This window comes from Rhamphochromis longiceps, linkage group LG18 (genome assembly GCF_057381845.1).
Source record: "Rhamphochromis longiceps isolate RC_006_pf linkage group LG18, R_longiceps_female_GT1.1, whole genome shotgun sequence".
NCBI classification, from domain to species: Eukaryota; Metazoa; Chordata; class Actinopteri; order Cichliformes; family Cichlidae; genus Rhamphochromis; species Rhamphochromis longiceps.
This window is the reverse complement of record NC_140574.1, coordinates 37,608,475-37,630,974: the sequence shown is the minus strand read 5'-3', so window position 1 is coordinate 37,630,974 and position 22,500 is coordinate 37,608,475. Positions and strand designations below refer to the sequence as shown.

At 46.1% G+C, this 22,500-nt stretch overlaps 3 protein-coding genes across 6 annotated transcripts in view; all 3 read right to left on the bottom strand.

Annotated features, from left to right (window-relative positions):
• LOC146648878 (acyl-coenzyme A thioesterase 11-like) overlaps positions 1 to 4,238 on the bottom strand; it is a 14,077-nt gene extending 9,839 nt beyond the window's left edge. The window contains exons 1-5 of the mRNA XM_085388271.1: positions 3,984 to 4,238; positions 1,531 to 1,722; positions 1,388 to 1,457; positions 1,250 to 1,310; positions 728 to 832 (exon numbers count right to left, since the gene is read on the bottom strand). Of these exons, the coding sequence (XP_085244397.1) occupies positions 728 to 832; positions 1,250 to 1,310; positions 1,388 to 1,457; positions 1,531 to 1,714 (420 nt within the window). The 5' untranslated portion in view covers positions 1,715 to 1,722; positions 3,984 to 4,238. The remainder of the gene's footprint in view (positions 1 to 727; positions 833 to 1,249; positions 1,311 to 1,387; positions 1,458 to 1,530; positions 1,723 to 3,983) is intronic.
• mrpl37 (mitochondrial ribosomal protein L37) overlaps positions 1 to 15,656 on the bottom strand; it is a 16,048-nt gene extending 392 nt beyond the window's left edge. For 2 of the 4 annotated variants that reach the window (XR_014908393.1, XR_014908394.1), the window contains exons 1-8: positions 15,169 to 15,656; positions 14,661 to 14,844; positions 13,347 to 13,462; positions 13,080 to 13,268; positions 12,818 to 12,972; positions 12,599 to 12,730; positions 11,352 to 11,426; positions 10,552 to 10,723 (exon numbers count right to left, since the gene is read on the bottom strand). Coding sequence is in view for 1 of the 4 variants with exons in the window: in XM_085388264.1 (XP_085244390.1) it covers positions 10,646 to 10,723; positions 11,352 to 11,426; positions 12,599 to 12,730; positions 12,818 to 12,972; positions 13,080 to 13,268; positions 13,347 to 13,462; positions 14,661 to 14,844; positions 15,169 to 15,538 (1,299 nt within the window). In the remaining 3 variants the exon portion in view is untranslated. Of the gene's footprint in view, positions 1 to 10,421; positions 10,724 to 11,351; positions 11,427 to 12,598; positions 12,731 to 12,817; positions 12,973 to 13,079; positions 13,269 to 13,346; positions 13,463 to 14,660; positions 14,845 to 15,168 lie in introns of those variants that run through there. The other 2 variants (XR_014908395.1, XM_085388264.1) reach the window with 2 other exon arrangements.
• Positions 15,657 to 20,112: 4,456 nt separating this feature from the next.
• The window catches only part of LOC146648876 (uncharacterized), a 6,548-nt gene continuing 4,160 nt past the window's right edge, over positions 20,113 to 22,500 (bottom strand). The window contains exons 4-5 of the mRNA XM_085388270.1: positions 21,169 to 21,249; positions 20,113 to 20,713 (exon numbers count right to left, since the gene is read on the bottom strand). Of these exons, the coding sequence (XP_085244396.1) occupies positions 20,616 to 20,713; positions 21,169 to 21,249 (179 nt within the window). The 3' untranslated portion in view covers positions 20,113 to 20,615. The remainder of the gene's footprint in view (positions 20,714 to 21,168; positions 21,250 to 22,500) is intronic.

Here is a 22,500-nt window from a genome sequence, read left to right as displayed (position 1 = left end):
CACAGACACGCACACACACAGACACGCACAGACACGCACACACACACAGACACGCACACGCACAGACACGCACACGCACAGACACGCACACGCACAGACGCGCACACAGACACACACAGGTCAGACCACAGCAGCACTAAAGTCATGACTCTGTTTTACAATGAGAGCTGGTGGTATGATGGTGTCTGTCTGTGGTGCTGCTGCAGTTTGTCTCACAGTCATAAAGATCCCGTATAATCCTGAGACTCTGACGCTGGATTTTGACCTTTGGAGCTCTACAAACGTCAGCTATGTGTCCCCAGCACGTCCCTGAGCCTGGTTCTTCCTGTTCAAAGGGAGTTTTTCCTTCTCACTGTCGCCAAAGTGCTGCTCACAGGGGTCATGTGATTGTTGGGCTCTTCTCTGCATGCATCACTGAGGCTCTACTGTACAGTATAAAGCACCTCGAGGTGGCTGTTGTTGAGATTTGATGCTGTGTAAATCAAACTGAATTGAAAAACAACTAAAAACTCTTTTCAGACTTTTGGTCAACCTTTGTTTTTATGTCCTGGCATTGTTGTGAAGCATTTTGTGATGTTTATCTTGAACGGTTACTAGGTTACGCACTAAATTTCCTTTGAGATGCAACAACACATAAACAACACTGATATTCATCTAGTTATCAGTAATGTGGCAAACGTCCACACACTCTCCAGCGTGTCGTAATCATGCATCACACTCCCCGCACCTTTTGTCCTGTGCTTGTGCGCTGGGTAACAAAGGTGGCGTAGGCATGACAAACCCTCCAGTGACGATCAGAGAACAGGTCCTCACAGTTTACCTGTATGCCCACCTGAGGGGAAGCACGGGACAGTACGTTAAGGTAAACACACAGGGTTGTACCCGTGAGAACAGCACACGCAGCTAACTGAATGGCAGGAAGTTGAATTAGTGTGTTTAGAGCTCACAGTGTTCATTCATGTCACAGCCCCGCACAAAGAAAACGTATTAGGCTTTTTTATCAACTTCTGTGATTGAACATGATGTGGTGGAAATCAGCATGCCCCCCCACAGCCCAGTGGGCAGCTCTGATCCTTGAGTTGGCTTTACAAGTCCACACTCTCGGACTGCTTCACTTTATTCAGCCTGCTGACGATGGAGGGGTGCAAACACCTGCCAGCTCTTACTTTGGGATTTTCAAGCAATGCTTTCATGCCTGATTTCAAAAACAACGAAAGACACAAAGAACAGCAGCGTGAAGTTCACTGACCTCCATGCTGGTGTTAAAGGCTCTGTTGACCTTTGCCCTGATATTCACCACCTGACCCACACTGAAGAAAGATGGAAAGGCGGAGTTACTACCTTCAGCCCAACCCTTCCATACACACTCACACACGCCTCCTCTCACCTGATGGTGTGCTCAAAGTGGATGTCATCCATCGAAGCGGTGACGCAGGGACTGCCAGCGTGCCTCTCAGCTGCACGGTCGAACAGTGAGGTCATTACAACATGCACTACTTCCAACACACACCTGTGACACACAAAGCTCACCTGAGAGGCAGGCGGCGGAGTCCATCCATTTGAGCAGCTGACCCACGCTGAGCTCCTGCCGATGGTTGCTGTGACAGGGCATCACGATCTGACTCATTTTCACCTCTGTCGGGTTGTAGTTTTCTTCTTCTTCCTCTTCTTCTCCATCCTCTTCCTCCAAACAATCTGATGTCCTGGAACTCATTTGGAAAGCTGGGGAAACAAATGAAAGGAAAGACACTGAAGCTACAGTACTGTGCAAAAGTCTTGAGTCACACCTCATTTTCTTTTGCCCCCAAAGAGCCAGACTTTGTAATCATTTTGAAACCTGATACTGAACAATAGTTTTGCTCTAGTCCGATTTCAGATGAATGTCTTTTTGTTTGTTCAGTCACTTAAAACTGACCTATGACTCTTTTTGAAGCATTCAATTCAGCTTTATTTATAAAACACCAAATCTCAACAACAGTCGCCTCAAGGTGCTTTATACTGTACAGTAGAGCCTACAGTGATACATGCAGAGAAGAACCCAACAATCAAATGACCCCCTGTGAGCAGCACTTTGGCGACAGCGGGAAGGAAAAACTCCCTTTTAACAGGAAGAACCAGGCTCAGGGAGGGGCGGGGCCATCTGCTGCAAACGGCTGGGGCGAAAAAGGCACCTAACCCAGGAGGTGAACCAGTGCGTCTACACACAACAGACAATTTAGCAAAGAACCAACTGTAGACTGACTGAGCAGCTACTGCTCAGCACTCCCAGTCTGCTTCCCACCAAACATTCATCAGGTAACTGACTGTAAGTGTCAGTCGATGGATCCACGTCAGCCCACTATCAGTGGAAAAGAACGTGCAGCACAGCTGAGGCTTGTAAAGATGCACCTAAATAACGCACATAAAGAGTCCTGGAACAAAGTGAACACAAGTTTAGCCGTAACGCACAACGCCACACCAGACCTCCTCATGTGAACGGTCAATGATGGTGATTCTTTGCAGCCACAGGATCCGGGCACACCATGAACTCCTCTGTACACCAAAGGAGTCCAGAGTCAGCTGTGAGGCCCTCTGACAGCTAAAGTGCGGTGGGATCTATGGTGGAGCTGCATATCACTAAGACTGTCTGACACGTGACAGCTGTGATGGCTGATTGCTTGGTTCTGTTGGTCACTGCATGCCTGCACAGCATCGTCTGCGCTGCATGCTCCAGAACACAGTAGGTTGGTTTTTGTTCTTAATGCATCAGATTTTCTTTTTATTGTATCCTATAGTTCAGGTTCTAATACATAGTTTGATATGTTGTTGATTGTTCTTTGTTTTCATTGTATTCATTTATGTGCTTATGCACATGTGTATAAATACACAGATACTCTATGTTGTTGTGCTACATGTAGGGTGTACAGCAGTTTGCAATGTTGTTTTGCATACAGACTATACAAACACATTATTAGAATTTTATTATTATATTATTATAAATATTAACCTGCAGTTACTGTGGGATGGTGCCAAAAACAGTATGTTATGTGTACTTAACAGCACTCGTGCCAAAGGCTAACATAGAAAGAGCATTTAGAATAAGCTAACAGGAAGCTGAGGTAACCCCAGGTTACTGACTGTACAGACAGTATGTGAAACATGCAGAGCCAGACTTGCTCTCACTTGTTACAACTGATCTTTTGTGTCGTTGCTTAAAGTGGAATAAGATAGAGGAGGTGGCACCATTAAAGCACGGTAACAACAACAACAACAACCAAACAGAAAACTCCATGAAACTCAAAGTGGACACAAAGCAGAGCACTCAGGGTGTACACGCAGCTGAATGAGACGTGCTGTTTAAAGCACTTTGAGGGCTCGAGTAAAAGCTCCACATGAGAACCATTTACTACATGAAGACTGGATGAATATAACAGTGGCAGACTTTTCAGGGCCTCCACAGCCAACACCGGCCTGATAAGTAAAAAGCCTTTCTCTTGGATGCCACCAGGGGGCGCTGTCTTTGGCTTTCAGCCATACAAGTCTACGGAAAAACAGCTTTGTGCCTTCAGCGCAGTGAAAACGTTTGTAGCCTCAGTCAATAAGCAACACTGCATTCAACATAAAGTCGCTCCACGTATCAGAAAGGCTGGTCAACGAGGCTCTAACAAACACACTCACAAACCACAGTGTGTTTGTCAGCGTTGATGGAATCAGCTCCAAGCTTTCTGCTCGGGCTCAGCGCACACAGGTGAGGGCTGTGCTGCAAGCACGCCGCAGTTTGACACGGAAGCCTCGAGATGAACTTCCACAGACTGTGGCCGTGACTCATGTTTCTGACACAGCTCGTGGTGGCGACACATTAACAGTTTCTTGAACGATCCTTCGTTCAGCTTTGGACCTCAGAGGTTTGTGCCAACAAGCTTCTCACACAGCGACTGGTCTGCTCAGTCCCAGTACAGATGTTGTCCTGGTCTGGACAGGTGGAGCGGGGACCGGTTACGTACCTGTGGTCTGTAGCTCTAAAACAAACAGCAGTGACCGTCGACCGGTGTCCTCCTGCACTGTGCACACAACAGACTCACAGTGACTGACGGTGACGCCCAGTCTAACCACTAGTTTCTGCCCAGCAGCTCCCAGTTCAGGTTTGTGCGTCCTTCTAGTTCCACAAACTGCGCCTGTGAGCCAGCCTGGTTTCCAGTCCGAGCCGAGCCTAAACCCGCACCGAGACCATTACCTACATGTTAGTGTACATTAGAGGAACAAACCTGAGGGCGGCCACTCACACAGCTCCACAGACTCACGAAACACAACGACCAACACGGATTTCGCCAGTGCCTTTCAAAATAAAAGCCACACACTATGTGCGTCGATTTGCTGATTATACCAACCATGTGCTGTACATGTGCAACATTTAGCTCCTGGATAATAAGCTGAAGGGAACAGCGAATTTTTACAAAGTCAACGGTCAAAAGTTTTAGATCAGCCCAGTTCTTCCAGTTATTTATTGCAATTAGTCCTTCAGGTCCAATGAAGTCTGTCCTTGGAATGAAAGGGAAGAGGTGACCTACCAGCAGTTTAAAAAAAGTTACCCCAAAGTGAAAAATAATGTACATTTCAGATTTATACAAAAAGGCTTTTTCAGGGCACGCAGCGTGGGTCAACAACTTAAAGCTGCTCTGAGCAAGCCTTCCTACAGGTAATGATGGCCAAACGAAGCTTGTGTTAGAAACGGCTCATTATTCCAAGCGTTTCAGTCCTCTGGTGACATCTGGTGGCCAAAATTATGAAGCGCAGCTTGAGTTTAAAGCGCTCTTCTCTACAACACAGTGTGGAGTATGTGAGGCCCCGCCTCCACGTACTTATGCAGTTCATCACTGGACAGCTGTGTTTATAAATAATATGATATTAGGCCAATTTTCGTAGACATATTTTTGACCCGGGGGTAGAACTGATTGTGAACTGCAGGGGGTATGAACTTGTAAAGTAACAACATGATGCATTTAAGGTCATCCTGTTTGGTTTTTATTTAAGCAGAGAATTGGTTCCACTGTGTGATGGCCCAGTCTGCTTTCTTGGAGATGATTTTTCCTGCCTCAGAGGAAAAATGCTCTCACATGGACAGAAGAGGCTGGAGTGCACAGGAACTGTAGAGATGCAGGTGTGCGCTCTTCCTGGTCCCACAGACTATCAGCTAAAGAGAATAAACACATTAAAGTGCTGCACATTTTGTAGAATAACATTAAGATTATTTTAAAAATAAAATGTTTTATTTTATTAAATTTAAAGAGTAAAGCGTGTAAAGAGTAAAGGTGGAGCGTGTGAGCAGCTTCAAGTTCCTGGGAGTCCACATCTCCGAGGATCTCACCTGGACGACCAACTGCTCCAAGCTGGTCAAGAAGGCTCACCAGCGCCTCTTCTTCTTGAGGACTCTGAGGAAGAACCACCTGTCCTCAGACATCCTGGTGAACTTCTATCGCTGCACCATCGAGAGCATCCTGACCAACTGTATAACAGTCTGGTACGGGAACTGCTCTGCCTCGGACCGGAAGGCGTTGCAGAGGGTCGTGAAAACTGCCCAGCGCATCGCCGGAGCACCACTTCCTGCCATAAAAGACATCTACAGGAAGCGGTGTCTGAAAAGGGCTGGGAAAATCATCAGAGACCCCAGTCACCCATCACATGGACTCTTCACCCTCCTGCCCTCTGGGAGGCGCCACAGGAGCCTCCGGACTAAGACCACCAGGTACCGGAACAGCTTCTTCCCCACAGCTGTCAGACTCCTGAACTCTGCCTCCTGACATCTGACCCACGTTAAACTCATGGACTGAACATACACACACCCACAATGGACAACTGTACCCTCAAACACAATAATAACATGGACTGAACCACCACTCACAACCACTAGCACTTTATATAGCCTCTGTAGAAACTATCTACACCCTCACTTATCTTAACTGCACTACTGTATAGCTCTGTGTAAATAATCATTCTGTACATTCGATAATCTTTAATCCTACAACTGTTTACAACTTGCATAGTTCCCATTTCTGTATAGCTGTATATCTCAGATTCTGTAAAGTTATTTATTTCATATTCTGTATAGTTTTTCATATTTATATCCTGTTCATATCCTGTACATAGCTTGTACTCACTACAGCCTGTACATACTTATAGTTATAGAATATTCACAACATACTTCATACCGTGTACATTATAACATACCATAATAGACCCATTTCTGTAATATACTCACATATCTATATTATTGCTAATATATATTGTAATATATCTATATCACTAAAGCACTTCTGGATGGATGCAAACTGCATTTCGTTGCCCTGTACCTGTGCATGTGCAATGACAATAAAGTTGAATTCTATTCTATTCTATTCTAAAATGGAAGTCTTTCTAAAGTTATTTAATGACATTATGAAAAGCAGATTTGTTTTGTTAAAACATTTAAAGTTTCTCATGTTCTCAGAGAAAATAAACGCGCACAAAACAAAAGCAAACAACAAGAACACAGACTTAGCTTTTCGTGGAGATCATTTCTCCTGCCTTAAGGAAAATCCCTTCACATGGCCCAGAGGAGGCTGGAGTGCAGAGAAACTGGTAGAGATGCAGGTATACAGTCTACCTGGGCCCCACCAACTATCAGCTAAAGAGAATAGATTACATTGCTGCACATTTGGCAGACTAACATTTTATAAGATAAGAGATAAGATAAGATAACCTTTATTAGTCCCACACGTGGGAAATTTGTTTTGTCACAGCAGGAAGTGGACAGTGCAAAAGTTATGACGCAAAAATTAGAATACAATAAGAATAAATACAGTACACAGCTGTACAGAATAGAATAAAATAAAATACTATATACAGTAGAATAAAATAGAATAAATATACAATAAGATAAAAATAGAATACAAATACAAATACTATATACAACTGAGTAAAAATACAACGATGACAGAAAGGATTATTGCACTTAGTATTATTGCATATGTATGGATGTGTGTGCTTGATCAGTTAAAGTCTTTATTATGGAGTCTGACAGCAGTGGGGAGGAAAGACCTGCGAAATCTCTCCGTCCCACACCGTGGGTGCCGCAGTCTCCCACTGAAGGAGCTGCTCAGTGCTGTCACAGTCTGCTGCATGGGGTGGGAGATGTTGTCCATCAGGGATGACAGCTTAGCCGCCGTTCTCCTGTCACTCACCACCTCCACTGGGTCCAGAGGGCATCCTAGAACAGAGCTGGCCCTTCGGATCACCCTGTTCAGTCTCTTCCTGTCCCCAGCAGAGATGCTGCCGCCCCAGCAGACCACGCCATAAAAGATAGCAGAAGCCACCACAGAGTCATAGAAGGTCTTCAGGAGTGGGCCCTCCACTCCAAACGACCTGAGTCTCCGCAGCAGGTACAGCCTGCTCTGCCCTTTCCTGTAGAGGGCGTCTGAGTTATGAGTCCAGTCCAGTCTGTTGTTCAGATGAACACCAAGGTACCTGTAGCTGTCCACAGCCTCAATGTCCATACCTTGGATGTTCAGTGGTTGCAGTGGAGAATGCTTGTGCCTGCGGAAGTCTACCACCAGCTCCTTGGTTTTACTGGCATTGATCTGGAGGTAGTTCAGCTGGCACCAGTCCACAAAGTCTTGGGTCAGACCTCTGTACTCCTTGTCGTCCCCATCAGTGATGAGGCCGACTATTGCAGAGTCATCAGAGAACTTCTGCAGGAAGCACTGGGTGGAATTGTGGGAGAAGTCTGCAGTGTAGATGGTGAAGAGGAACGGAGCCAGAACCGTTCCCTGTGGGGCCCCCGTACTGCAGACGACCCTGTCCGACACACAGCCCTGAGTCCTCAGATTAATTTTCAGATTAATTAAACAATAAAATATATAATGTTATAACATTACATGTAAAGAGTCAAGTGGAAGTTTTTCTAAAGTTATTTAATTATATTTATATTATGATTCGCTTCCTTATAAACCATTGAATCAGACACGAAGCAATTAGGCTCTAAATGAAGCTTCGGACGTCACTGGTCACGTGACTCTGGCCAAACGAATCAAGCTTCGACACAGAGCTTCTGAAGCAGTGTGTTCATTTTTTTGACACACGCACTGAAGCGTCAGCTTCAAGCGAGCCATCACTATTGTAAGGAGAGCTGTATGGCAAATAAATACTTCCTGTTCCACTACACTTGCCTTGGTCCATCTCACTGTGTTTCCAGCCCTGTTACAGTCGGTCTGTCCTACAGAGAAACTGCAAAGAAAGTCAAAGTGTCAGTGAGTCCAGTTTCCTTCAGCATCAAAGGCTCAGAAACTGTGACAGGAAGACGTCTGCAGACCCAAAGACACGACTGAATCAGAGGACAAGTTTCTGAGAGGTAACAGCTGTGTGATGGCGGCTCACAGGACAACAGCTTCAAGCAGCTTCATAGTGGTCGTAGTGAGAAAGTCTCAGTTCCAGCTGTGAAGAGAAACGTTGAGCTGCAGGTTTGACAGGACGAGTTGCAGAAAGAAAGCCAGACGTCAGAATAAGACAGAGGTTTGTCTGGGCCATGAAACACCGACACGGGACGACTGAAGACTGGAAGAAGGTATTATGGACTGATGGATCATCACGCAGGATCTTTGTACGGCGTTGAGTAGGTAAAGGACGGTTCCACAGTGTGTGGCATCAACTGTCAAACATGCAGGAGGAAGTGTGATGGTCTGGGGCTGTTTGCTGGATCCAGGGTCGGTGACTCGTACAGAGTGAGAGGCTCCCTGAACCAAAACCGCTACCACAGCATCCTGCAGCTCCCTCTGGGGTCAGGGGTTCATCCTACAGCAAGATAATGGCCCAAAACACGAGTTCAAGCTATGCCAGAACTACCTCAGGAAAATAGAACAAGGGAGTGTGCAGCACAGTCTCCAGACTGAAACCCCATCGAGCTGGTTTGAACTGGACAGAAGAGTGAAAGCAAAGCAGCTACAAGCTCCACATTCATGGGAACTTCTGCTACAGATTCGATTTCTACTGTAGAAAGAAGCCACGAGTCAGACGTTTAGAATACACTTTGGTCTATAAATTGATTCCATGATTTCTTCTTTAACTCCAGTTTCTTATTTGTATATGCTTTTATTTCAGAGTGCAACGAAACATTAAACGGCATAATTTTCCATAAAAGACTTTAAAACCTGGGATGTTCTTGGCAGCGTATTTGGGCATTTATTTTGATGTGCGTTTCAGTAGAAGGACTAGATGTTACAATCCCTGATTATGCACTGCTTTAAATTGAGAAAGGTTTGAGGGACGGCTGTTATGAGGAAAGCCCAGAAACTTTGCTAGCAGCACATCGTCGTGTGCCTCAACTGTCGGTCTCTTACCCAGGCTAATCTGCCATTTTTCCTTCCTTGGTTAGGTTTAGGGATTAGAGATCTGATCTAAATTATCGTATTAAATTTGGGACACATCATCAGTAGTGGACCTTGGATTCATCGGGTGTTTCAGCCATTATCACCAGACACCCTCATCCAAGGAGGCCCTGGAGTGTGTCTGGTTTATGTTAAATTGTTATTTCTCTCCTTTCTTCTGTTTACAGTTTATTTTCTATCTATTCACTGCAACTGAGAAATAATACTTACCTCTTTAGCATTTATGGAGCCTCACTTCTTCAAAGGGACAGAAAAGGTGATCGAGAGGACAAAGGGGACACGATAGGAGAGAGCAGGAAACAGTGCACTGTTTGGTGTTATGAAGCAGGTCACACAAACAGGAAGGAGCAGATTTATGGACACTTGTATGTGAGAAGCAAGATTTTAAAGTAAGAGTAAAATCACAATCCTTGCTGTAGATTTCAGGTCAGCGCTGCCACTTTTAATACTGTTGTGACTTCTATGAGCATTTGTGTCTTTAGCATTTTGTCAGAACGACAATTTTAACAGGATCTTTAGATATCTGAAAGCAACGTGCCGTGATAAATCCACTGAATTACCCGCTGTTTTTTCTTAGCTCCCCACTGTGTGCTGTGAGTTTCCTCAGACTGCTAAACTCCCTTTGCTTGTGAGCTTCATTCAGGATGTATTTGTTCTGTTTAGGATGTGGAAGACTGACTTCTTCAGCCTGAGCCTGGTGTGATTTACCTTGATAAAATGGTATGTTCAACTACAGAAGATAATCATGCAAACCCACCAAATGTGTCATTTGTGGTTGTTCTCCAAGTATTCAGAACGCCCTCGGCCAGAGGCCATGTCCTAACATGAGCATAAACAGTCACTGAACAGGAAAACCACTCATTTGCTTTTCGATGTGGAAGGAAAAGTATGTCCACACGTTTAACATAGAACAGCAACCCAACGAAACGTGTTGGGTACTGACATGCTTCAGGACGTAGCCTTAGCTTGGAATTTACATATGAACAGCTTGATAACCTTAATGAGAAAGAAAGAATAAACAAAGTGTTGAGAAAAGCAGCCTTTATTCAGAATAAAGATGTAGATGAAGTGTGGGTGCAGCTCCATGAAACACCCGGACGCTGTTACTGACTGAAAGAAAATCAGGAGTTTTGAGAAGATGCTGATTTAGATCCCAGACACACACAGACACACACAGACTTCACAGGCAACTGACTGCTGGCAGCGCATCGCTCACACAAACACACAACAGATGTATGAGGTCTGCAGTCCTACACAGCTCCATGCAGGTACAGTGCCAGGAACTTGCTGAACGCCTCAGGCTTGTATCCGGCCAGACCAGCTGGTATCTGTGGAGACACAAAGCAACCAATCAGAACCATTACATTTTCACTGTGGCTCCTCCCATCACACAGTCAAAAGGAAGCATGTGCAATACGTCTGTAACAGTTTCCACCAGTCTGTTTAACTATGCATCAAAAATGTTGCAGCTAAAAATTAACTGTGTTGTGCAGTAACTGCAGAGCGCAGTAACTGCAGAGCGCAGTAACTGCAGAGCACAGTTACTGCAGAGCACAGTTACTGCAGAGCACAGTTACTGCAGAGCACAGTTACTGCAGAGCACAGTAACTGCAGAGCACAGTAACTGCAGAGCGCAGTAACTGCAGAGCACAGTAACTGCAGAGCACAGTTACTGCAGAGCACAGTAACTGCAGAGCGCAGTTACTGCAGAGCGCAGTAACTGCAGAGCACAGTAACTGCAGAGCACAGTTACTGCAGAGCGCAGTAACTGCAGAGCGCAGTTACTGCAGAGCACAGTAACTGCAGAGCACAGTAACTGCAGAGCGCAGTAACTGCAGAGTGCAGTTACTGCGCCGTTAGAGTACAGCTTCCTGCACACTGACACAGGAAGGCTGACAGCTACACAGATAAGTAAAGTTAGTGAAAGCCACGCCTCCCCTCAAACAGAAACTGTACCTTGACTTGCTTCTTTTTAATGAGCGGTCGAACTTTTGCAAAATCATACAGCTCAACGTCTTCTTCCAGCCACATCTGCAAACAGACAAATGGAACAGCTAAAACAGACTGCTGGGGTTTAACTTGGGACTCATTAGCTGGAGGACAAAGAACAACTTGTTGACACATCCATAAGCTTAACGCTGAGTAAGCACACAGGGTTACTGAGGCCATCAGAGACGTAGCCACTGTTCCAGCATCGTCACAGCAGTCTGCTCTTATGTTTGTGGCCTAAACTGGGCTGGTAAGTTGTGGAGTTATTACAAACCCTCAATAACACAAGGAAGCACCAAGACATACATAGCATTTACATACTGGCGAGGAGTGAGCCGTGCCTTTGTGCCACACTGACAGGTTTGGAGTGATACTTAGCACAACATAGCACGAGCTGTAAGAAGGAAATCATGGTGAACAATACAGCGAGCACTGAATCTGTAGTCAAATCCTTGAATTGTAAATGCACTGCATTTACAGCAGTGATATTTCCCTACTCATCAGGGCGTGATGTCAGCATCCTGTACTTTCTTTTTCCAAGGCTGAATGATTTCACAGCATAAATAATCCACACAGGTTAACACGCTTAGATCTGACTGGATGCTGGCAGATTATTCTCCGCTCTTCTTTGCTGAGTTGTTCATTTGAAGTGGCTGGTTTGAAAGCTTCACTCTGATTTTTCTCCACGTGAAAACAAAACAAACCATGAAGAAAAGCTCCAAGTTTCCAAAGTGATCAACTGATTTGAAGCAGAGAGCACACAGTGTGAGGACACACGCAGGTCCCTGGGCTGTGTCCTCTGATGGGGGGGAGGCGGTCTGGGTCTTCATCCAGCTCATCTGAATAACTTAAACTGTTTGAACTGATGATCGTGGAAACTGCAACATGACACCTTCTGACCAGTACTGGGCAGTAACTGAGTACTATCAAAGGAATCCTTTGTATGCAACAGTGTAAATGGACACTACACCTGACACGCCTCCATGATCACTTATGACAGGTTAATAGGTTTTAGCCTTGATGCTGCAGAGCCATCAGCACCACTGATATGTTGGAATCTGCACATATATGTTTAGAGAAAACACATTTTACACACAGTTGTTGTTTTTTTAAAGTCATTAAAGACGTGCTGTAGCCTCGTCCCAGAGAAACACGAGTGCGTGCAGGCTTCTGACCACACCCCTACAGCCCAGGATTCCTCACATACAGCTCACCTGGTTTTTAATTCCATCGTCTCCTGAGAGGTCCGTGGTATTCAGCTGGAAAACCATGAACTGGAAAATCCTGCCATTGGTCCCGACTGACTGCACGGTCACAGGACGGTCTAAGAGTCGCTGTGGACGAGTCTGACACACATGAAGAGGGATAATTAAGAAACACAACACTGTTCAAACTGAGGTACAGTGTTGCTGTTCGTTTGCACGCATGCTTACCCCGTAGAGCTTGTGTGCACGGGCCAGCGCGTTTCCAAAGGTAAACATGATCATCTTGGTTCTAAACTGCTCTGGGCGGAGCTTACAACGAGGATCAGCTGACTCCAGGAAGTACAGCGTGTGGGCGTGAGGGTAAGGGTAGTCATCTCTGAAACCTGAGTGGACGTGACAGACTTCTGTCACTGAGCGTGAGGAGCAGACACAAGCACACCTGGACCCTGACCTGCGTTACAGAAAGGACGACAGCTGGCTAACCTCTCACCTGTGTGGTTTACCTCCTCTTTGTACACGTGCACTTTCTGGAGGTCGATAGTCGGGGAGACGGGATAGAAGGCGTCCAGGACGTGATCCGCTGTGTCGGCCACCTCCTGTTTACCAGACATCTGTGGGAGAGGATCCGTGCTGTTCAGCAGTAAACCGTTCTGACCTCTTATCTGGAGGAGATCCTCACCTGACACGCAAACACGTTGGATCGTATTAGTCACGACTCGCAGTCAAAGCGATCCTGCTGAGCACGAGGGTACGATACCTCTTTTCCACGTGGTTGCCAGCGAGTAGTTCTCTGCAAGCATCCTCCTCCCGAGGGCCGGGTGGCTGCACTGCAGCGTCGCACACAGGTGCAGCAGGTTGAGCAGCAGAGTGTTGCTGAGGAACAAGCAACAAAGGGACAGTTAGTTTATACCGTTCTGTTTCACATTTAAATAAAAGAAATAATATGAGCATTATCATGACTCCGCCTATCATTACTGCTGCTGTGTGGAACGTCTGGAAACAGTCTCTGATGAACGTTAAGCTCATGAAGGGACAGGTCACTGCGTTCATGCGTTAACTCCACTGCACCAAAGCATAGATACGAGCTGTAATGGCAGCTCTAATGTTCAGTCCAGTGGTTCTTAAGCTTGTTGGAGGAGCGAGCCCCACCAGTTTCATATGCGCATTCACTGAACCCCTCTTTAGTGAAAAATAAAATGTGATTTTTTTCAAATTCAAGACATAGATATGTTTTTTTACTGGTGCACAAAATGAGCTGTGCATGTCATGGTGGAGGCTCTGCCGAACCCCTGAGACCGACTCACCGAACCCCTAGGGTTCGACTGAACCCAGGTTAAGAACCACTGGTTCTGTCTTTGTTATGTGGTGTGCCGCAGACAAAAGCCTGATCCTTTGACTCTGTGGCTTGTTTGGAGCAGCTGTCAGCATGTTTGCTTCTCATTCATAAACTCTCTGCATGCGCCGTCACAGAAGGTTTGTGTTGGTGTCTGTCGGGGACCAGCTTGTTTTCTGAACACACAGAGGCAGCCCCTCGTTTCCAAGCAACCCCTCAGGTTGTTTTGGCTGGTCCCACGGTGGTGCCATGGGGACAAAACCATCAACTAAAGCAATGAAAAAATATTGCAGTAAACAGTACACGTGTCACAGCCCTAAACAGACTGTATTCAAATGATGTCAGATCTTCCTTACAAACAGTGGTGAATCATGGGTTTGCAAACACACATCCACATGTGTAGAAGCAGTTATTCCTGTTATCAGAATACTTTATTAATCCCTGAGGAAAGGTTGCATCGAGTCGAGTGTGTCTGTGGAAGTCCACACTGCAGGGACTGATTCTTATAGAGCGCTTTTCTATAACCACATCCCAATCACACCCGAGCACTTTGTCTATACTAACTACATCCACACACATTCATACTCTGATGGACGCATCGGAGAGCATCCATGGGGTCCAAGGACACTGTAGACTGGAGGAGCCAGGGATCGAACCACCAGCTTTCGGTCAGTAGTGACCTGCTCTGCCTCCTGAACTACAGCCACCCCACATGTGTAAGTATAGATGTCACCCAACCTGTATTTCTCTTTACGCGGTCGATCCTCTGTCGTGTCCCAGAAGCGTGCGTGTTTGATGGCATTCTGCACACGCTCATCCTGATCTGGGATCTGGTTTTCAGGGTTCTCTGCGAGGGAGAGGAGCTGTGCAGGGAGACCTGGGATCACCTGGGTTTTGGTCAGCCAGGCAGCCTGACGCACACCTGAGACCGACAGGCAAAAGTTTATATAAATAAAAGTGAAGATTTCAGATAAAAGCTTTTTAAAATGAATCAAATCTGCGTGATCACGTGGGTCTACGTTTAGCTACAAAGACTTTCAAAATAAACCTCTCTCAGAGTAAAGCTCCTTTTGCGCCTGTTTATTAAAGTCTTGATTATGTTGCACATAAACAAGCATCATATGAGTGATTTCTGATGAGGCCTGTCAGTCAGCCGAGCGTCCCTTGCACTCCCGTGGACTAATAATGCTCATGTGTGTCTAATGAACCCCGGGCAGCGGCGTGCTCAGCGTGACACAGCCGTTACCTTCCAGCGCGCTGGTCCTCTGGTTGAACATATAACACGGCTTGTCCTTGTACAGCCGCATCTCGTGGGCAGGGGGAGACTTGTAATATCGCGGGTCCTTGTAGTCCCTCTCCCAGTGCTGGGGAGCAGGTTTCGCCAGCCCCGGGACATAGTGCATCCTCTCTCCGTATGTGACCATCTCCAGTCCTGGGATTTCGACCCTCTCCCTAGGTTTCCGCGGAGGGGGGACCTTGGCTGTAAGGCAGCGGCCGACAGTGAGGTGTCTCCGGGCCCCTCCATGTGCCGACAACCGCTTCAAATCCGTCAAAAAGGCGGCGTGAGAGAAGAGCGGAGCCGCCGTTTTTAAACGCTGAGCCGTTTCAGGAAACATTTCTCCTCCCGCTGTTCTTCTCGTTGAGCCTTTAACAACAAACTCCGACCTGAATCACTGCTTGTCTGTAACCGTGCTGTGGGACAGCGCCATGACACTTCTTCTTCTTCTTTTAATTTGTGTTGAGCTGTAAACGGGGGAGCATAGCGCCGCCTGCTGTTACCTGTTTATAATCTTAATCCCGCATTTTGGAGATTATGAAGCCGTTATTTTAAAACAGCATTGTGATTTCTGTATATGTTGAAACAGGCCGTTCCTGTATCTGATGGCCGCTGACTTCTTCTCTGACTGTTTGGCAGTAAAAGTGCAAAGTCAGCTACTCGTGACAGGATAAAGAGACTGGCGAAAAGACGGATGCAGTTCGGGACCATAGTAGATGACGTGCTCTACCACCTGAGCCATCCCAGCTACAGAAGCCCGTCACGTCTTTCTCAGCTTGGTTACTACAATACTTGAGAGGAGCTTCCATGTTATGGAGAGGCAGGTAATTAGCCGGGAGTTTAAGGGTGTTGTCCCATTGTAGGGATTGTTTGCATTCAGAACTGGTCTATTCAATTCAGTTTTATTTATACAGCACCAAATCACAACAACAGTCGCCTCAAGGCGCTTTGTTTTATAAGGCAGACCCTATACATACAGAGAGTAACCCAACAATCATATGAGCAATGACTTTGGCGACAGTGGGAAGCAGTAGCGGTTTTAGATACGGGCGGCATCGTAGTGGGGGGCGGATCACGGCCAGCGCATAGTGGGAATGTCACAGGCACCGATCGGTTTTCTATCACCCGTTTGCTGGGAGTAAGGGCGCCCTCCGCCTGCGAGCTGCGCCTGCTGCTGGCGGCACAGGGAGGAGAGGGCGGGGCGGCGGGGAGTCTCTGGCTGGAGCAGCGTCTAATAACCAACTCGCAAAATAAAACAAAATAAAACAAAGCAACAAACACGAGAACACCAGACATCATGATACAGACTTAAAATTCGCACCGATGTTTTTTCGAAATTCTGTACGCGAAAAGTGAGCGCGAGAGCCCTCGGTGCGCCTGCGCGCTGCTGAAGTCAACGACGAGGCTCCAGCTACAGCAGTGCAAGTAAACAAACAATAAATATACACTTTAGGACTCGGGGTCTGTGACACAGGACCCACACACACACGGGTTCTGCTTAGTGTCTTTTTATTTTGGAAATAATCTGCGGTTTTTTGGCAGCCGCCTCGGACGCAGCCACTCCCTCTCACTGCCAGCATCATCTGCTCCATCTCACTGTGGGCACACAAAAAGACATCTCCCTCATTAACACTGTCCCCTACACCTGTTGCCTCCCCGCCTCCGTGCCGCCCAGGGAGCTCAGTGTGTCACCCCTCCTCTGCAGCAGGCCAGCAAACCACGCCCCTGCCACAGCTTCCCCACCGCCCCACCGAGGCCGGGGACCAGGGATAAAGGGATCAATAACAATTTAAAATTTATAATTTACAGTTTGATGATTTAAAGTCACACACACAACCCGTCGAAAGGGGAGGGGGGCCGGCTGCTTCCAAATAGAGCACATTTCACTCATAATGATGTAAATTATGTATTCATGATTTGAATCCTGGGTTGTGCGAAATCCCAGAAATACACCTTAGACAAAGTGAATCTGTGAACTAAGGTGTAGGTGTGTTAGGTCATGTTGTGGTGATCCTTGAGTTGGGGGATTTGTGTTCATACTGGAGTGCAAAATTAAAACCAATGGAAGATGGACAAGAAAAGTTCAAAGCCATCAGGTGCTCAGCTTAGAAAAAAGATAAAAGAAGAGGAGGAGAAACAAAAGATGCAGGTAAGCAGATGTGTGATTGGATCATGGCAGGTCATCCTGAACCAATCAGAATCAGAATACTTTATTAATCCCTAAGGAAATGATGTGGGTTACAGTCGCTCCAAGAAGAAATGGTAAACATAGCAACAGTAACAGACTAAACTCCAAACATTATGTTACAGATTTTAATATAATATTAATTAGTCGTTGTCAATTGTTGATTTGTCCTGTTCTCCTTGTATGATGAATTATGATGGCTGTTTGGTAGCTGTTTGCATACAATGCATACTCTCTCTCTTCATATGGGGGGGGGGGGGCAGAGGGAGTGTTCGCCCGGGGCCCCAAACAGGCAAAGACCGCCACTGGTGGGAAGGAAAACTCCTTTTTAACAGGAAGAAACCTCTGGCAGGACCAGGCTCAGGGAGGGGCGGGGCCATGTTAGCTAGCTCTGAGTACCTGCTGTTAGCAGCACCCATATTTGTGCAGCCAGCTGATCACTGAGGGCCATTGGCCTCTTCAGCCAGTAGGCACAGATAATGTCAGGTCTTGGCACCGTCCAACTCCTCATTCTGAAGACACATTATTAGATGTCTGCCTTTGAGATGTTGACTGGGTCTTGCTCTGTGAGATTGTCGTGGTCTTCGGTTCACCGGCTACCTTATGTGACGCTGCTTTCTCCACGATGTTCTTTCAGTATTGCTCAATTTCAGCTGGGTCTGTCTTTGTGCTATTTCCCCTCACAGCATGGAGCTCTGGAGAACAAGCCATTTTTTTCTGAACCTCTTCTTTCCTACTAGATCTCTTCAGTGTACTGGGCCGAGCTGTGAGCCATCTTGTAGTGCTTCTTTTTCACCCAGGATATGTTTCTCATGGTGTCTATCTGCACCGCTGTTCACTGACTTCACTGATTTTGGCTTCCTGCCTTCTCCTCTGTGTGGAGCTTACTCTTTACAGTCTTAAACCCAAGTGCTTTTAGTATTACTGTGGCATTTGCCTATATGACCTCATTGTTTTTAGTGATACTGGCAGTGGGGATCATGTGTAGAGCACATCTGCAACCATCCTCTGACAAGACGTTTTCAGTGAGCCAGTGGAGTCGTGTGTTTGGTCGGTGGGTACTGTGATTGCAGCCGGTCCCCAGCTCTCTGTAAACGGCCATTGATCAGTGGTTATAATAATTAAGGACCAGTAAACTGAACTCACAGTCCATTCTTAGTAATGGTGCTAGTTTTGACCAGTATCCAGATGTACTGTTTAAAGGCTTCAGTCAGACTCAGGAGGTCACATGTATGGATGAGGACATGTGACCTCCACTGAAAACCCAGCAGAACCAACTCTCTGGGAGGTCCTTGTGAGTTTACACGACTCAGTAATGCACTACAACATTGTTATTGTTAATTGTGATTCATTACCCTGTTAATCACTGAGCTGAGCTAAAGTAAATCAATAATAAAAGATAAATAATATAAATATTAGAATAAAACCCCAGAGAGTAAATTTGACACCCCTACCGGTTAGGAAGGAACAAGCCCCGCCTTCCCCTGCTCCGTACCGTTGTTGTGCCAAAACCTGATTTCCAATGTTTCCCTGTGTGTTTTATGTGTAACATCATTACGTATGTTGCTAAATAGACTTTGGTGAACAGGTATTACAAAGGGGTTATATATAAAATTAAAAAATTACCTGTTTCTCAAGTATCTTTGTAACTGTGTTATTGTACTTACATTATAATCAGCCAGCTCCCTTTTGTCCACTTAAAATATGTTTACAGAACTATTTTTGCATTTGTTGCACAGGACCAGCTTGTTGCTGGAAAATAACTATAAACCTGAGAAACTGAGCAGATATCCATACCGGAGATCTGCATGGACCTTGGAGAAACGGACCTGATTTGTTGTGAACACTTTGGAACCATCGTGATCTGCACGGGCGCGGAGGAAGCGGACAATATCCTCTCTGAGAGTTGAACATTAGACGCGCGCTGGCTTTTTTTTGTGGGATCGTGCGACCTGACGAGGAAGATGGCGAGCCGTTCCCTTTGAACCGAACCACAGCCATTCCGAGTTGGCCCAGAAGGGCAGGTTGCTCTTCTCTCACGAAGAATTGCAGCAGAGCGGTTGGACAAAATCACTGAACACGGACTATTAAGCCGGCAAGACTGACATATCTGAGCTCAGATAGGATTCTGGTTACTATTAGTATTGCTGTTGTTGTATCTTATTTAATGTTTCATTCCTGTTTATGAAGTGCTGTTTAATTGTTGCTATATAATTCAGTACAATTCAAAGCAACTTTACCTGTGGCTCCACTCATTCTTCTGCACGCCACTCACCATGACCCTCCTGCGAGTCGAGCTATTGGCCCATTCTCTCCATCCCACTTTAACTTCCCCTACCCTGTCCTGTACTTGGCTACTCTTGCCTGGATGGTTGAGCAGTACATATAATAATACAGATAAACCTGGACGATATTCCAAACTGTCATCATCTCTGTCAGCCGGGATCAGGAACACCGTTACATTACTGTTATTTTAGGCCCTGTGCTATGATCTTACTAAAGCTATGTTTAAACAAGCTCTCTCTAATTTTTTTTCCAAAATAATATCTAAAACTGTACACTGAGCACACAAGACCATTTTTTTATTTGTTGCATTTATTTAGCAGCATGACAGTGAAGAGAACAGAAGAAAGCTGGGACAAAGAGGAGCAGCGAGCAGCTCAGGGCCTCTGCATCATTAACCTTTCAGGATGTAGATCACAACAGTGACCTAAACCAGTGCCCCATGTTCATCTAGCCCTCTCTATGTGCAGACAATAATACTGAGGAATACTATCATGTTCCCGTCCATCCACTCAAGGAGTCGACATAATCTGGTGTTGGTTATGCAGCCTCAGAGCAAACTATTGGAGAGTTAATAAGGGAATTATTTACTGTTTTAATGTCTCGAGTTGTTTTAAAAACACCTTTGTCATGTTTTCATTATTTTAAGCAAATCATGATGAAAATAATTAGCAAAATCATGGATCCTGGTGTTAATTTAAAGAGCAAAGCTTCAGCAAATCAGACACCACAAATAAACAAATTTACTGCAAATGAGTGAGCCCCAGTATAAACTGATTGTTCCTTGCAGTGGGTATTTAGTCAAATGTATGTGTGCATGCGTGTTAATTGCGGACTAAATAATGCAGAGCTTAAATTTAAAAGAAGACAGAATAAAAGAGGCTACATCTTAAAACTGAATAATACAAACAAAGCAATGCTGTGAGGAGATATGGGTGTCCGTCTGATCTCATTCTGTCTTGTGTTTTACAGCCAGCGAGGCCAGGCTCAGGAGCAGGATGGTAGTTTTTCCCAGAAGCACCCAGAACCACAGCTGACCCTTCAGACCTGCATGGACACAGATGAATGTACACTGGGTTACATAAAATCCCTCAGAAGCTAAAGAGCGCACGCAGAGACGAGCCGCATTTAGAGGGGAGCGATAGATTAGCATGTATAGCACACAGACATGAAGGAAACATTTGACTTTCTCCTCATCTCTCAGTCTGAGTGTGTTTTCCTGTGCAGGGGTTGGAATGGATAGTGAAGTGTGAACCCCCAGGGAGGGAGAGGGGGAAAAGCCAACACATACTGGGAGAGAAGTCTGAGCCTCTGCACTGCTCTTTGGAAACTGTAAAAAACTGAAAGACTGAAAAAATCAGCACTAAAAATAAAGAAACAGCAGCTACTGTGGAAATCCTGCTCTGTGTGAGACTTCCAATCACACGTTATAACATATTAGTCCTGACTCTGATGAGCACAATCAGTGACATCAAACTGATAACGTGCTTGTGAGCGCTCACCTGCTGCATTGTGGGTCTGCTGGGTGCAGTTACACTTTGGGCTGCTGATGGTCAAGGAAGGTGGTTTTCCTGTGAAGTTATCTGGACAGAGGAGTGTTAATCAGACCAGGAATAAGTCATGATAGCCTAAAAACAGTAATACACACTGTTCACATGTTCCAAACTGGGTTTTCTGGAAAGCTGGAATGTGAATGCACTTTCCTGGAAAACACTTTGGATTAACCTCTGTTGTTCTAAATGGGATCAATAAATAAATTCACTTTACAGTTCACACAAAAGTGTTATTACAGTCTGCCTTTTTCAATGATCATTTAATAAAATATTAATATTAATATAACATGCTTCAGTGGGCTGATCACTTTTTGGCACAACATGTGCTCAGACACAGAGAGAGACGGATGTGCACGGGACCAGCTTGTTGCTGGAAAATAACTATAAACTTGAGAAACTGAGCAGATATCCATACCGGAGATCTGCATGGACCTTGGAGAAACGGACCTGATTTGTTGTGAACACTTTGGACTTTGGAACCATCGTGATCTGCACGGGCGCGGAGGAAGCGGACAATATCCTCTCTGAGAGTTGAACATTAGAAGCGTGCTGGCTTTTTTTGTGGGATCGTGAGACCTGGATCTCTTCCTGACGAGGAAGATGGCGAGCTGTTCCCTTTGAACCGAACCACAGCCATTCCGAGTTGGCCCAGAAGGGCAGGTTGCTCTTCTCTCACGAAGAATTGCAACAGAGCGGTTGGACAAAATCACACCCATCACAGACTTTTGACCTTTTGGATTTGACTTGACTGAACACTGACTATAAAGCCGGCAAGACTTATAGGGTTACCGGGGCCCCGCCCTGGAGCCAGGCCCAGGGAGGGTGCCCAAGGGCGAGTGTCTGGTGGCCGGGCCTTAGTCCATGGGGCCTGGCCGGGCACAGCCCGAAAAGAGGACATGGGCCCACACTCCTGCAGGCCCACCCACCCACAGAAGGCGCATTGGGTGCATTGGGTGCCGGACGGCGGCCAGGAGCGGAGGCCCTGGCGGACTGATCCCTGGCTACCAAGACTGGCAATAGGGACATGGAATGTCACCTCTCTGGTGGGGAAGGAGCCTGAGTTAGTGCGTGAGGTTGAGAGGTACCGGCTAGATATAGTCGGGCTCACCTCTACGCATGGCTTGGGCTCTGGAACCAGTCTCCTGGAGAGGGAATGGACTCTGTCTCAGTCTGTAGTTGCCCCTGGTGAGAGGTGGTGGGCTGGGGTGGGTATTCTAATATCCCTTCGGCTTGCTGCCTGTACGTTGGGGTTCTTCCCGGTGGATGAGAGGGTTTGTTCCC